At 33.8% G+C, this 13,730-nt stretch overlaps 1 protein-coding gene across 1 annotated transcript; it reads left to right on the plus strand.

Annotated features, from left to right (window-relative positions):
- The first annotated feature begins 12,378 nt into the window (after positions 1-12,378).
- On the plus strand, positions 12,379-13,362 carry LOC132803560 (uncharacterized mitochondrial protein AtMg00810-like). The gene has a single exon (XM_060816784.1). The coding sequence runs from the start codon at positions 12,379-12,381 to the stop codon at positions 13,360-13,362; it is 984 nt and encodes a 327-aa protein (XP_060672767.1).
- Positions 13,363-13,730: the final 368 nt, after the last annotated feature.

Genomic DNA, 13,730 nt, shown 5'->3' on the forward strand with positions numbered 1-13,730 from the left:
CAAATCCTTTAAAATGTTACTTTCCAAAAATCAGTCCGTTATCACTTGACTTTAGTCAAAATTGGGCCTCCAAAGCATCACATATCACCTTGCTAAAGGTTCAAATTTGATCTTTGTTTATCCAGAAAGTTCTTCATTGTGAATGCTCATCTAGAATCAATGTGGTAGGGTTGAAGTATATGCAGATTCAAGTCAAGGTAGATGTTCCAAACCGTTGATGATAGGTTTCTTCCATAGATTAGGGGCCACCCGAATTTGGATAACTTTCGCATATGAACGTCTTGCGGAGTTTTGTTATGGATGTGGGAGAGTTGGTCATGGTAAAAGCTCATGTCCCACAATGTGTGCAAACAATGAAATGCACGTTTTCGAGTATGGACCATGGCTGCGTTCTGAAGCAGATACGTACATGGTAGTGACAGAAGGAAGTTTCCTTAGACGAGTCAAAATTCCAAGGGGAGAGATTTTCGACACTTTCACCCTAGATGTAGAATGGAACCCCCAAGTAGCCATTCGAGATCTTGAATTCCAAATTTTCTCAAATTGGGTCCAAATTCATGACAATTGAGAATGCCATCAAAATAGGGAGCTTATTTAAAGAGGTTTTACAGTGTGAATTATTGTCTAGAACCAATATTATTGGAAGAAAATATATGAGACTTCAAGTAAAGGTAGATATAAGAAAACATTTCCTAGCAGAGTTTGTTAATAGACTGGAGGGTAATAAAGTCTAGATACAATTTATGAAAGATTGGTGAACTTGTGAGTTATTACATCATGTGCGAAATGCTTGTTTGGCTCTAATAAAAGCCTTCCAATCTAAGGAGGAGGAATTCTATGGACCCTAATTTAAAGCCAAAGCTAATTTTTTCATGGTGGCTGGTGAAAGCCATTTTCTTAGGCGAGTTGAAATTTCCAAAGGATATCTTTCTGATACTTTTAAGAATGATATAAATTTGGACACTAAGAATGATGAAGGATCTCAAGAAAGTCTATATAATGTAGATGAAGGCTTCAAGGAAGAGGAAGGCAAGTTAGACAAATCTGACATCGGAGAGAATGATTGAAAGACCGAGTCAACTCAAGATTGAGTTGCTAGAATGGCTCTTAAAATTAGTAAAACATTAGGTTGTGTAAAGAATATAGGCTCAATGGATGGTGGACACATTAGGGGTGTAGGAGATAGTGTGGCAGATTTGGATAACTATGGTACTATTTCAAAATCAAACCTCTCATAGTGTACAAAGAGAGATTCTTTTAAATTGATGGGACCATTTAAAGTGTTAGCAGCAAGCTTTAAAAAAAATATGTTGGGTTGTTTGAATTGTTATGAGATGATCTCAAAATTGTGATCTTTAAGCGTGAAGCTAAGGTCATTGGGCTTGAATCCTCCACTACGATTTGGAATAGAAATGCGGCCATTGATTTAAAAGATATAGGATAATATGAACCCAAAGTAGTTTTTAGGGTTGAAAATGTTATGGGCCCATTCTCTGCTAATAGCTAGGAATTTTTCTTTTGCTCAATCAAAGATTTTGAAGGAGGGTAAGGAAAGAGAAAATTCTAATGCTATGCAAGATTGTTTGAATTTGGATTAAGAATTTGTCAAAGGGAAGGACCGATGGGGATCTAATTATTCATGCAATTGTTGTTAATAAAAAATATGAACTATTTAAGGACGCTTCAATGGCTAAGGAGACAGGCTTTATCATGCTCCCCAACTCGCCCTGAAAATGATCTCTTGGAATTATTGAAGGTTGGGGAGACCCTCAACAATTTGAAGCCTTTGAAGGTTAGTTAGAAAGTCTTCCTCATCGGTTTTGTTTCTATGTGAAACAAAGTAGACTAGAAAGTAGATGGCTCATATTGGTAGTCTCTTAGATTTTGATTGTTTTTGTTAAATCTTTCAATGGTTGTAGTGGTTAGATTTATTTTTGTCCATTGATATGGGTTGGAGTGTTGTACACAGATCACACAAAATTTTGGGTATCTTTGCTAATTCAAAAGATGGTATTCTCTAGAATTGTTGGTTTTGTTATAGTCCTGCAAGAAAGCTAAATGTTGCCTTTTCTGGTTTGAGTTATATTCAGTTATTAGCAATGGTTGCTCTTATTAAGACTGTATAGGAGATTTTAATGAGTTGGTTGATTAATTGGATAAAAAAGGATAAAGAGTTATTACTCATAGATTTAATCGTCATTTGAGGGACTTCTTGTTCAATTCAAAAACGCTGAACTTAAGTTTCTATGGTAATACTTTTATATGGTGTAATCAAGAAAAGGTTAGATTGTGTTACTGCGAATCTTAACTAGAGAGTTTTATTTCCGTAAGCCAAAGTTAGCCATCTCACAGCCTTGTGCTCTAATCACTCACCAATTCAACTTAGCTTAAATTTGGACCACCGCTTCCTAAACCTTTCAAGTTCCTTGAGGCTTGGATAAGAGACCCAACTTGCAAGGCTAATGTTAAACTTGGAATAAAAATAACTTGGTTGAAGGCACAAGGTTATTGCTCAATGTTGAACTCAAAAGAACAATACAAATGCTTAGACTTTGGAATAATAAGAGTTCTTTAGTCTATGAGTTGATTTTCATTTCTTTGTAGCCTGTCTCTTTCGGAAAAAGTTCTAATCAAGGAGCAGATCATCTAGAAAGATTTTATGGAGTGGTAACTGAGGTAGGAGATGTTATAAAGGCAAAAATCTTGGAGTTATGGCTTGTTCATGGATACCATAATTCAAAACATTTCCATGCCATTAGTGCTGCAAACAGAAAAAAGATTTTATCGCTTCTATTCAAATTAATGAGATAAGATGGTTGGAAAGTAGAGAGGATATTAGCAATTTCCTTCTTAAGAGTTTTTTCCAAGTTGCTCAAAACAAATGCTCTAACTCATTGTCACAGTTTGTATGAGTTGATCCAGCCTTCTGTTTTGATGAGGAAAAATGAAAATATTTGTATTATGGCCCTACCTTATGATATTGTTAAGGTTATTAAAAGTATGAATCCCTTAAAAGTTCTAAGCCCCACGGTATGTCGTCTTTGATCTATCAAACATTTTGGAATATAATGCGTGAAGAAAGTTCAAAACACTTTCAAGATAAAGAAAGTTCGAAAGGCTATTAATGAGACTTTTACTGATTGATATAAGAGAATTCAATTGTGTTAAATGAAATTGTCCATCAAATGAGGAGGAAAAAAGGTCATATGACTGCGTTGATTAGAATGTCCTTTCAAATATCTTTTTACATTATGTCTTCTCAACTAAGGTGGTAAGTCTGACTTTGGAACGTATCTTTGTGGAGTCCTCTTCGATCCTTCTAAACGAAAGTATTTGTGGTAAATTTAGTATGGAGAGGGGGTTTTTCCAAGGAAGCCCTTTATCCCCTATTCTTTATTTATTTATTTATTTTTTAAACTGCTTTTTAGGATGCTTACTACTAGAGTTGGATAGAAAGATCAAAGGAATAAAGATAAGGCATACAAGTCCAACTTTCTTGCATTTGTTTTTTTGTTGTTGATGAATTGATGCTCTTTTGTAGAGTTAACTTAGGAAATGTGAGATTTTTGGTCTATTGTCTTTCCAATTATTTCAAGTGGATGAAGGGATTTTTAAAAGATGAAATTAGTAGTTTGCTTAACATAAAGGAATTTCCAAATGTGCTAAGTACTTAGGAAATCCACTCTTTATGGGCCAAAACAAAAATGGTGCCTTTGAGGATCTACATAATAGAGTTAAGACCAGATTTTAGGGTTGGCATTTGAAACTTCTTTCCCAAACAAAAAGGGTAACTTTGAGCAAATTTGTGGTTGTGACCATACCATTATATACCATGTCCTCTAATAAGCTTCCAAAAGGATAATGCCAAAGAATCAGAAGAATTGCCAAGGCGTTTCTTTGGAAAAGGGGAGTCAAAAAGAAACACATGCATGTAGCAGCATGGAAAAGATTGTGCAAATATTTCCCTTCATTATCTTTCTTGAAATGTATGAAAAAGGAAAAGTTGTTTGTGGTATTGGAATGGTATTTTAGCAACTCACGGATCTATTTGCAAAGGTTTGTGTTACCTGATCGAAATGGGAGACTCGATTAGCATTTGAAAAGACCTACGGGTTCCTAACAACATAGGATTTAAGCCTTTAACAAAGTATGAAGATGGGTTGAGTTGCATGGAATGGTGGATTCATTAAAGCTTGCAAATTGATTCTAGAATGAGTCTTTTCATCTATTTTTGATGAAAATATGTTTAATAATGTTTTGAAAATTTTCTAGGCCTCTACTTCCCTAGATGATAAGCTTGTTTGGCTGGAAAGCAAGGACGGCAAGTTTAATGTGAAATCAATATATATTCTTAAAAATAAGGAAAGTTTGGAATCCATGGAGTGGTTGGCTATAGTATAGTGCCTTACATGAAAGGTTTAAGTTCTTTATTTGAAAGCATAACAATTATGGCCTCGCTCTAAGGGCTAAGTTGGTGGTGAGGGATGTTGTTATTATAGAGCAAAATTTTCCTCATAGGTGTAAAAAGTTAGAAATGAGTTTCATTTGTTTTTGTTTTTCTCTTTAACTAGAGCTTTAGGATTCTTTTCACCTTGGTATGTTGGATGGCTTGACCTTAGTGGTATTATTTTTGTGGTTTCAAAGGATAAAGCTTTCAAACGAAGTCTTTGATCTTTTTCGTAGAGGGGATCCTAGTGAGACCATAGTTTTCTTCTTCAGTGACACAAGAAAGCCCCAACCCTTCCAAGCCTATAGGAATTTAGAGGTAGTCAAAAGAAAATAGATCTTTAACTTGTGTCATAAAATAATTCTCATTTGCTTTCTTGTCATACAACTATTCATTCTCTTTTTGGACAACAAAGACTTATATGACAAAACTTAGTATTTTTATTTCCTTCTTTCAACGAAATTTCTCAGGATATTTAAAAACTTCCTTATTCCACTTCCGAAGGGCACAAAACATATTAAATAAGCTTCACCTTCAATTATGAGATTCCATTCCCATTTTGTAGTTTGCATTCCACACCTTTTTTAGTGGGTTGTGTTGTAGAAAATCTTTTCTCTCATGCTCACACATATGGGGCCACACAAACATGGTTTTGTACAATGAAAAGTCATATGGCCTTTTGAGCCATCCTTTATCACTTTTTTAGTAAAAAGTAATTTTGGATGAACTTTAATATTTAATTTAGTGAATATTTCATTCACATCCGTTGAGATTAGGACAAATATAAAAACATCCTTCAGGTTTTTAATAGTATCATCCACACTCCCTAAAGAAATCTAACTTACCCTTATACCCTTGCTTAAGTTGAATTAATTATAAAATTCCTTTTATTTCTTTATTTTGCAATATTTAAAGACTTCAAAGTTTTTTTTTAATATATTTTTAATTAAATTTTATTTAAATTATGTGATAATTTATTCATTTTTATGGAAAAAACTATATAATAATTTTAATTGCATAAGCCTTTTTTGTTAAGTTATATATTTGATAAATATATTTGAAAGTTTATAATATATCGAGTTGAATATATTTGAAAGATTATAAGACATTTTAATGCATTTAGTAAAATATATTTGACAAATTATCACTTGGTTGGAAAAACTTATTAAAATCACCACATAGTTGTTTATTTATTTATTTAAACTTAGAATTTATCACTTAATTTAAATAAAATTAATTAAAATGTATATTAACAAAAACTTTCAATATAATAAAGCTTTATATAATATTCTTAATATCTAAAATACTCATAATTCATAAAGTCTTAACTAAGCAAAAAAAGAAAGCACTTTTTTTTTCCACAAATCATTTACAAATAAAATACCATTTTACAAAAATTCTTCACAATGCTTTTGGACGAAACTAATACTCATGAAAATTCCACAAAATTTTCATTCCGATAAGAAAACTTTTGGATAATGAAAAGATGTTTTCATTGAAGTGTTCAGTTTGAAAATCATTAACGTCTCTAACGATATTCGGTTATATACTTCTGAACATATTTGAGATATTTAGTCATATTTTTTTAAATATATTTGAGATGTTTGTATCTGAAGATGTTTAATTGCATACTTCTGTCCATCAGTATGCTCACCTCAGTCCAAAAGTTCCTTCGGTGGCTAAAAAACTCGATCGAAGCTTCAGCTGAATTTTCCGTTATCGGATCTCCCAAACGGTGAGGAATCTGGGCAAAATAACCTTGGAAATAAGCTCAAAGGGTCTAAAAATGGTAAGAAAGGTCTATGAGTTGGCCTGAAAAGGCTGAAAAATGGAAAAATTCGATGATCCACCACGTCGGCCAGATCCTGGCGCGTCCGGCCACCTTTAGCCGTGAAATTTCACTGCCAAGCTCGCCTTAACATGGTCTTCCTCCCTGGCTGGTGCGTGTAACAGCTTGGTGGCCGGAATGGCCAAAAACGGCGGTGACTCAATTCGCCGTTATATGGGTCGAAACGACCCAATTCGGACCCACGGATTTAGAGGAGGAATTTCTCTAGATTTGGGGATGAAATGGGTATTTTGAAATTTGGTTTCTTATTTGGCACGCTTACTAAGGCTTATATAGAGTCTTGGGTCACAAACAGATAAAAACTGGGAACTAGTTTGGACATTGATATAAAACTTATGTTTAAAGTTTCTCAAAACCATAACTTTTTATCCGTAACTTGGAATTTAGCGTGCCACTAGTCTATGAACTCGTATCGATGATATCTACAGAATGGTACCTCAGTCAAACAAAAAATATTGGCCATTGAAAAAGTCAACTTAGACCCACATATTGTTCACTTGGTCAAACTTGATCAAACTTAGTCAGCTTGGTCAAACATGTTAAAACATGTGTATTTTTGGTACGGGGTGTTACAAAGGTAGCTAGGCTTGCAGTGTTTATAATAGATCTATGACATCTTTGTCTTTGTTTGACGTTCTCTTCATTGTTTTATTGCAAATTAAAAATTTTATGTTATTTCTTTAACACCATCATCTTTGATCCATATGAAAGGTTTTTTTTTTTTTAATATTTAAATTTGGAAACATGCATTTTGTATTCATTTTGAAGAATGATTGATTATAGCACGTACTCTAACATTATGAACCCCTTCATTATTCATTTTGGGATGCATATCATTATTATTGTCTCACAACTCACATTCAAATTCTATATCATTATGATCAACATCATCCAATTGAATACTAACATCATCCCTTCTGTATTGTAGCTCTCATAATTATTAATATTATGCAACTGTTCATACTTCTTTTAGTTAGGAAACCGTTCAGCAGAGTCACCTCTAACATCAACTCTTTCATGAATGTTAAATGACAGTAAAGGGGGAGGCAACATAGGCTTGCAGTGTTTGTGATCACCATGGTCTATAGGCATATAATTTATTTGCCTCATTCTTTTCATCTTATCATTTTCCACACTGATATATATATTCTTTTTTTTTCCTTTTTTTTTCCCCATTGGTCTTATATGGAATAGCCCCATATTTTTCAGCACTGCCATCTTGTGGCAGCTTATCTCTAATAACATATGCAAAACCGTAGGAACTAGCATCCTGATATATACCCTAAGCAATTTGGGCAACATATGAGAACTCATCTTCAATTGCATCAGTACACCAACCACCAAGTACTATATATATATATGAATAAATAAATAAGATAACAACACCAACAACCACTTGTGTCGATTACTTATAAGGTTAAATTTTTTTAAAAATTTATATATATATAAGTATTATTTTCTTACATCATGATGATGAAATATAGATGCTGCATTTTCATATCTAGGTACTTGTAAATATGCCAGTTGAGAATTCAAGGAACTAAAATATCCATCATCTTCTGTCCAAAGGTATCAGCTAATAAGGGAATAGTCTTAAATTCCCAAATCTGTCAAATAATAAATAAATAAATAAATAAAAACTATTATCAAAGAGACTTTAATTTATAGTCTTACAAACTTACCATAAAAGCTAATGGAAAACCCATACACACTATATGTCTTTAACTTGCCTCTATACTCAAAAGTACTATTATTTGATGGTTGTTATACTCAAAAGCACTATTTAGTGATTTGATGATAATTATGTAAGATAGTATACCCCATTTATATTTGTTGAAGTATCATAAATTATCCACTATTTTCAAATGCTTATGGGATGCGGTAGTCATGCTTTATTACTAAGCAGCACCATATTAGGAAATACAATAAAGCCAACTTCAATCTATCATTGTCATTTTCATTGTCATCTTTATAGTTTGCAGTCATGAAAGCATTAAGTACTTGCAAGTTTGTAACATTTTGCTTTCTTCCAAAATATGTGTCACTAATACGCGTAAAGTGGTTAACTCGCCTATCAGGTTCATGACCGAACTCTAAACTGAGTAATTAATGCCAGCTCTTTACCAGTAAATCTAGCACCATAACCTCTAAAATTAAACAAAATTGTATCATTGTCATCACAAATATGCTGCTTATATATTATGTTGTTTACAATATGGCCGCTAAACTATATCTCATTGGCTTTCAAAAAGTGTCCAAAACAGCTATCCTCAAATTTCTTTTTTTGAGTCGAAGTTAGCTTGAACTTCATATCTGAGACAACTTTCTAGAAGTTTGACCTGCAATTCACCTTTATTCTAGATATCTCCAAGTCTCAAAACTTACAAATAAATACTGGTTATCTTTTGAACCCATTTATCTGGAAAGCAAATATAATTAATTAATGATAAAATATATTTAATTATTAAACAAATTTAAGGGAAAGAAAGCATATTAATAGGAAAAAAGAAAATCTGGAAAAATTTCCACCAAAGGAATTGGTACTCCAATTGGAGGGAAAAATTTATGCCATAAGAAATGTTAATGGTACTCCAATTGGAGGGAAAAATTTACGCCATAAGAAATGTTAATCCATCTATTGGAAACGATTTTCCAACTGGAGGAAATTATTTTTTGATAAGAGGAAATATTTCAGAGAAAAATCAAACTACTTTAAAAAGGTGCATGCTAATAGTGATTGAAATGGATTAATTTAAGCAGTATGTGTTAGAGAAACTGAAATAGCAGGTCATGGGTAAAGTGTGTACGCTTGTGTTTATCCTCACGGATCGGTTAGAGAGGTTTAGTTATAGTTAAACACTTATCTAATAGCTTTCTTATCACTACTGGTGTATATATCTGGTGTTGTAGCTAGTTGGTTTTATCATGTATCGTGTATATATTTATTTCTTGTGTTAATGAAAACTACAGATCAAATATTATTTTCCTTCTCATAACAAAAGTTTACATGGTATCAGAGCCTAAGACAAACGTCATGGCGATCATTCCTACAGTCTCTTCTGAAATACCTCAACTCAATGAAGTATTCTCTTTTAAAGTGTTTTGATTGTGAATGATTTCCTTATATTAGGCCACATCAAAATAATAAATTTTCTTATCATTTTGAAAGATGTGTCTTTCTAGGGTACAATTCAATTCATAAAGGGTATAAATGCCATAGTTTAACAACCGGAAAAATTTATATTACAACCGAATGTAGTCTTCAATGAGTCCTGTTTTCCTTACATTACTTTTCAAAGCAAGGACTCTAATTCTAACTCAACTTCTTCTTCTTTCGTGCCTATTAATTCTCTCCTTCCAGTTTTTACAGCTAATCAGTCCCGTCCATCTCTTGGGCACCATAGTGGGTCATCCTCATCTGGTCTTTCCCTTTCCCAGCATGAGTTTCCTCTCAACATAACAGCATCATCTCAGTTTCTTGCTCCTCCTGCTAATGATCAACCTGCTGCAGTGAGGCCTCCATCTTCTACCCACGACCGACAACCAGTCATGTCTGCACTGGAGTCCTTGAGTCCGGCACCAAGATCAAGCATCCCCTCCAGTAGGTTCGTCCGCTCATTCCTGCCTCCACCTCTAGTTGGTTCCAACCCTGTTGTGTCACACACCCGTCGATCTGGTGCTGCTCTTTCTGCTGGTCAACACTCTTTTTCACAACCCCAGCTTTCCCATCCTATGGCACACAGTCAAAGGCTAGTATTTCCAAAAAGAAACCTTTTCTCTAAGATACATTTGCCAATCTTGATCAGTATGAACCTACTTTGGTCAAATAGGCCTTTTCTAATCCTTGATGGCTTCACGCCATGCAAGAAGAAATTAACGCATTGCACCGAAATCAAACTTGGACACTTGTTCCACAGACATCCAGCATGAACATCATTGGCAGCAAATGGATTTTTAAAATTAAGAGAAATCTAGATGGCACCACCAACCATTACAAAGCTAGGCTCCTTGCTAAGGGGTTCCATTAAAACCCAGGAATCGATTTTGAGGAGACCTTTAGCCCCATGATAAAGCCTTCCATAGTTGGAATCATTTTATTTCTGGTGGTGTCTCGTGGATGGCCTATCTGACAGTTCGATATTGACAATGCTTTTCTGAATGGGCATTGTTAGGTCTAAACTATTGATGATTTTATGCCATATTTATAGCTTAATATTTGTTAGTTTGTGTTAATTTGGTATGGAAAAATACTTAATTATGTATTTTTTTTTAATTTAGGTGAAAGAGGAGAAATTTTAAGAAAACAACCATAAAAATGGATTCCTTGGGTCAAATTATGGTGGGAAGCAAGATTTGAGCTCGAATGAACTAAGCATAAAAAAGATTCCAAAAAGATATCTTGAAGATTCCATAAAGATTTTATCGGGAATTTCATAATGGAAGTAGATGTCATATGAATCCTCACAATCTGACGATCTTAAATGTCTCATTATTTATGAATTTCTAGGTGCGAGCAAAGAGTTATCGTCATTTAAAGTTTGGAATTTATGAAAAGAAATACTCTAGTTAAATCTCCACAATTGATCAAAAGAGGGAATCAAGGCAATTTGAGGGTCAAGATGAAAACAAGTAGCGATAATAGGTTAATTTATCATTAATGAGGCACATGTCAATTCACATGCTTCATTAAGGGTAAATTAGACCAATTAACTATTTTTTTTAGAAAGAATTAGAGAAAAGGAAAGTATTGGAAAACAAGTAATATCAAGTTTCCTTTTTACACATGAAATTGGTCCAACCCTCTTCATGGCCTAAAAAATGTATCTTACGAGACTTCCACATTGAAAATAAAAGAGAGAAAAAGGTTCCTAAAGTCCTATATATATAGCCTCCACCACATTGAAGGAATATATATAAGTTTAGAGAGTTATTTAAGAGCTTTTAGGAGGCTTAAATAGAAACAAATCAAATTTTGGGAGTTTCTAAGATTCTCTTAAGGGTTCTAGAGTTTTAAAGTTCTAGAGTTTTAGAAGATCAATTGGAGAGCTTGGAGGAGGCATAGAGACGTGGGCTTGCTTGGAGAAGAAGGCTATGACTTTGAGAGCTCTTAGAAGAGAATTTCTTCAATAGTTTTTATTCTCTTTTCCATTCTCTTTAATTGTGAATCTTATTATTTTTAATAATTATGGATGTTGAATTTATTTTTTCCATGAACTAATTTTCATAGGTAGGGTTATGATGTAGTCCTAACTATGAATGTTTAATTATTTTAATATATGTTGAGTTTTATTTAATTAGTAATATGTTTTGTTAATAAATCATTGGTATGCTTAATGCTTTCATAGGCCGGAAGGATTGAATGATTTTAATAATATTTGAGCTTGGAAAAGGATAATATTATGGATCTCCAATGATTTACATGAATGCATAATTGATTGGAAAATAGTTATGTCTCATGCCATATTATTTGTTTAATCTATGCTTGATGAATTTGCATGATTTAATTTATAGGCCGGAAAGAATAAATTAAGTTATGTGAATATTATCAATTGTGAGTGGAAACTACTTTTGATTAATTTTGTGATTAAGTGTGGTTAACAAAATTACTATTTAATTAAATTTACATATTTAAGTAATTAATTTGGAATAGTTAGTGGTGAAATCAAATGCCCTAGTATTCATAATTATTAATTTAACTCTCTTTACTTGAAATTGATCTAATTTTAATTGATTGCTTTTGTTTAATTTAGTTTATTTATTTTCAATTGCCATCTTAAATTTTAGTTCAAATATTATCAAAACCTAATTATCTTTGGTACTTAATTCTTAATCCCTTGGGTACGACAACCCTATTTTTCCACTTTATTACTTGAAAACGATTCGTGCACTTGCGAGTTGATTTTACACATCAGGCACTTACATGAAGCTATTTATATGCAGCAACCCGATGGCTTCTTAGACCCTTCTCTGCCGACACGTGTGTAAGCTTCACAAATCCCTTTACAGATTGAATTAAGCCCCCCATGCATGGTATGATCCATTGCGTTTTACTTTCAGTCAATGGGGTTTTGTCCGGTCTAGAATGGATTCATCTCTATTCATCTTCCGTCAATTAAGCCTGATCATTTGGGTTCTTATTTATGTGGACGACATCCTTATTAGTGGCAGTGACTCCAGTGCTATTACCCGATTTATTGCTCAGCTCAATTCCTTGTTTTCTCTAAAAGATTTAGGACCTTTATCATTTTCCCTAGGTATCAAAGTCTATGGAAACTCTACTGGTTTATATTTGTCCCAAGCTAAATATATACGTGAGCTTCTTGCCAAAACCAGCATGCTTGAGTGCAAGACAAGTCCTACACCTGCATCTACTTCGGTTCAACTTGGTAAGGACATTGGTGCTTCTTTTTCAGATAAGCTGCTCTACCGAAGTACCATTGGCACTTTACAATATCTGCTACTTACCCGGCCTGACTTGGCATTTATCATCAACAAACTGAGCCAATTCATGCAAGCTCCAACTGAAGTTCATTGGGCTGCTTGTAAATGTGTTTTGCATTATTTAAAGGGGACCATTCAGCTGGGTCTTCATATTCGGTCTTCTCTGCGGTCTTCTCTTTATGGTTATACTGATGCCAATTGGGCATCTAATGTCGATGATCGGCGATCGACAGGAGGTTGTTGTGTTTATCTTAATGATAATCTGGTTTCTTGGTCCTCACGCAAACAACATGTTGTGGCACGTTCCAGTATGGAATCCGAGTATCGTGCCTTGGCTCATGGGATTGACGAGCTTGCATGGATTCAATCTCTCCTCAATGAACTCTGCGTACCTGTGTCTCACCCTCCTATTCTTTTGTGTGACAATATGAGTGCTCGCTCTTTGGCTTCCAATCCCGTTTTTCATGTCCGCACGAAACACATTGAAATCGATGTGCATTTTGTCCGAGATAAAGTGTTTCAGCAGCTATTACAGGTTAATTATTTTCATAGTACTGGTCAGGTAGCAAACATTTTCACCAAAGTGCTCTCCATTGAAGGTATTTGTTTCTCCGAGATAAACTGAACTTGAAACCTTCCTTGTTCAGTTTGAGGGGGGATGTTAGAGAACTGAAATAGCGGGTCACGGGTAAAGTGTGTACACTTGTGTTTATCCTCACTAATTGATTAGAGAGGTTTCGTTATAGTCAAACACTTATCTGATAGCTTTCTTATCACTACTAGTGTATATATCTGGTGTTGTAGCTTGTTGGTTTTATCTTGTATCGTGTATAAATTTATTTCTTGTGTTAATGAAAACTACAGATCAAATATTATTTTCCTTCTCAGAACATAAGTTTACAGTATACAACCAAAAAAAAAAAAAAAAAAAAAGGCAAATATAGATAAGGATACATATGGAATTTGAAACTTAAGGATTTTTGCTTATATATT

Source organism: Ziziphus jujuba, chromosome 4 (assembly GCF_031755915.1).
Source record: "Ziziphus jujuba cultivar Dongzao chromosome 4, ASM3175591v1".
NCBI classification, from domain to species: Eukaryota; Viridiplantae; Streptophyta; class Magnoliopsida; order Rosales; family Rhamnaceae; genus Ziziphus; species Ziziphus jujuba.

Coding starts and splice junctions, on each gene's coding strand:
- LOC132803560 (XM_060816784.1), top strand. CDS start 12,379: ATGGATTCATCTCTATTCATCTTCCGTCAATTAAGCCTGATCATTTGG.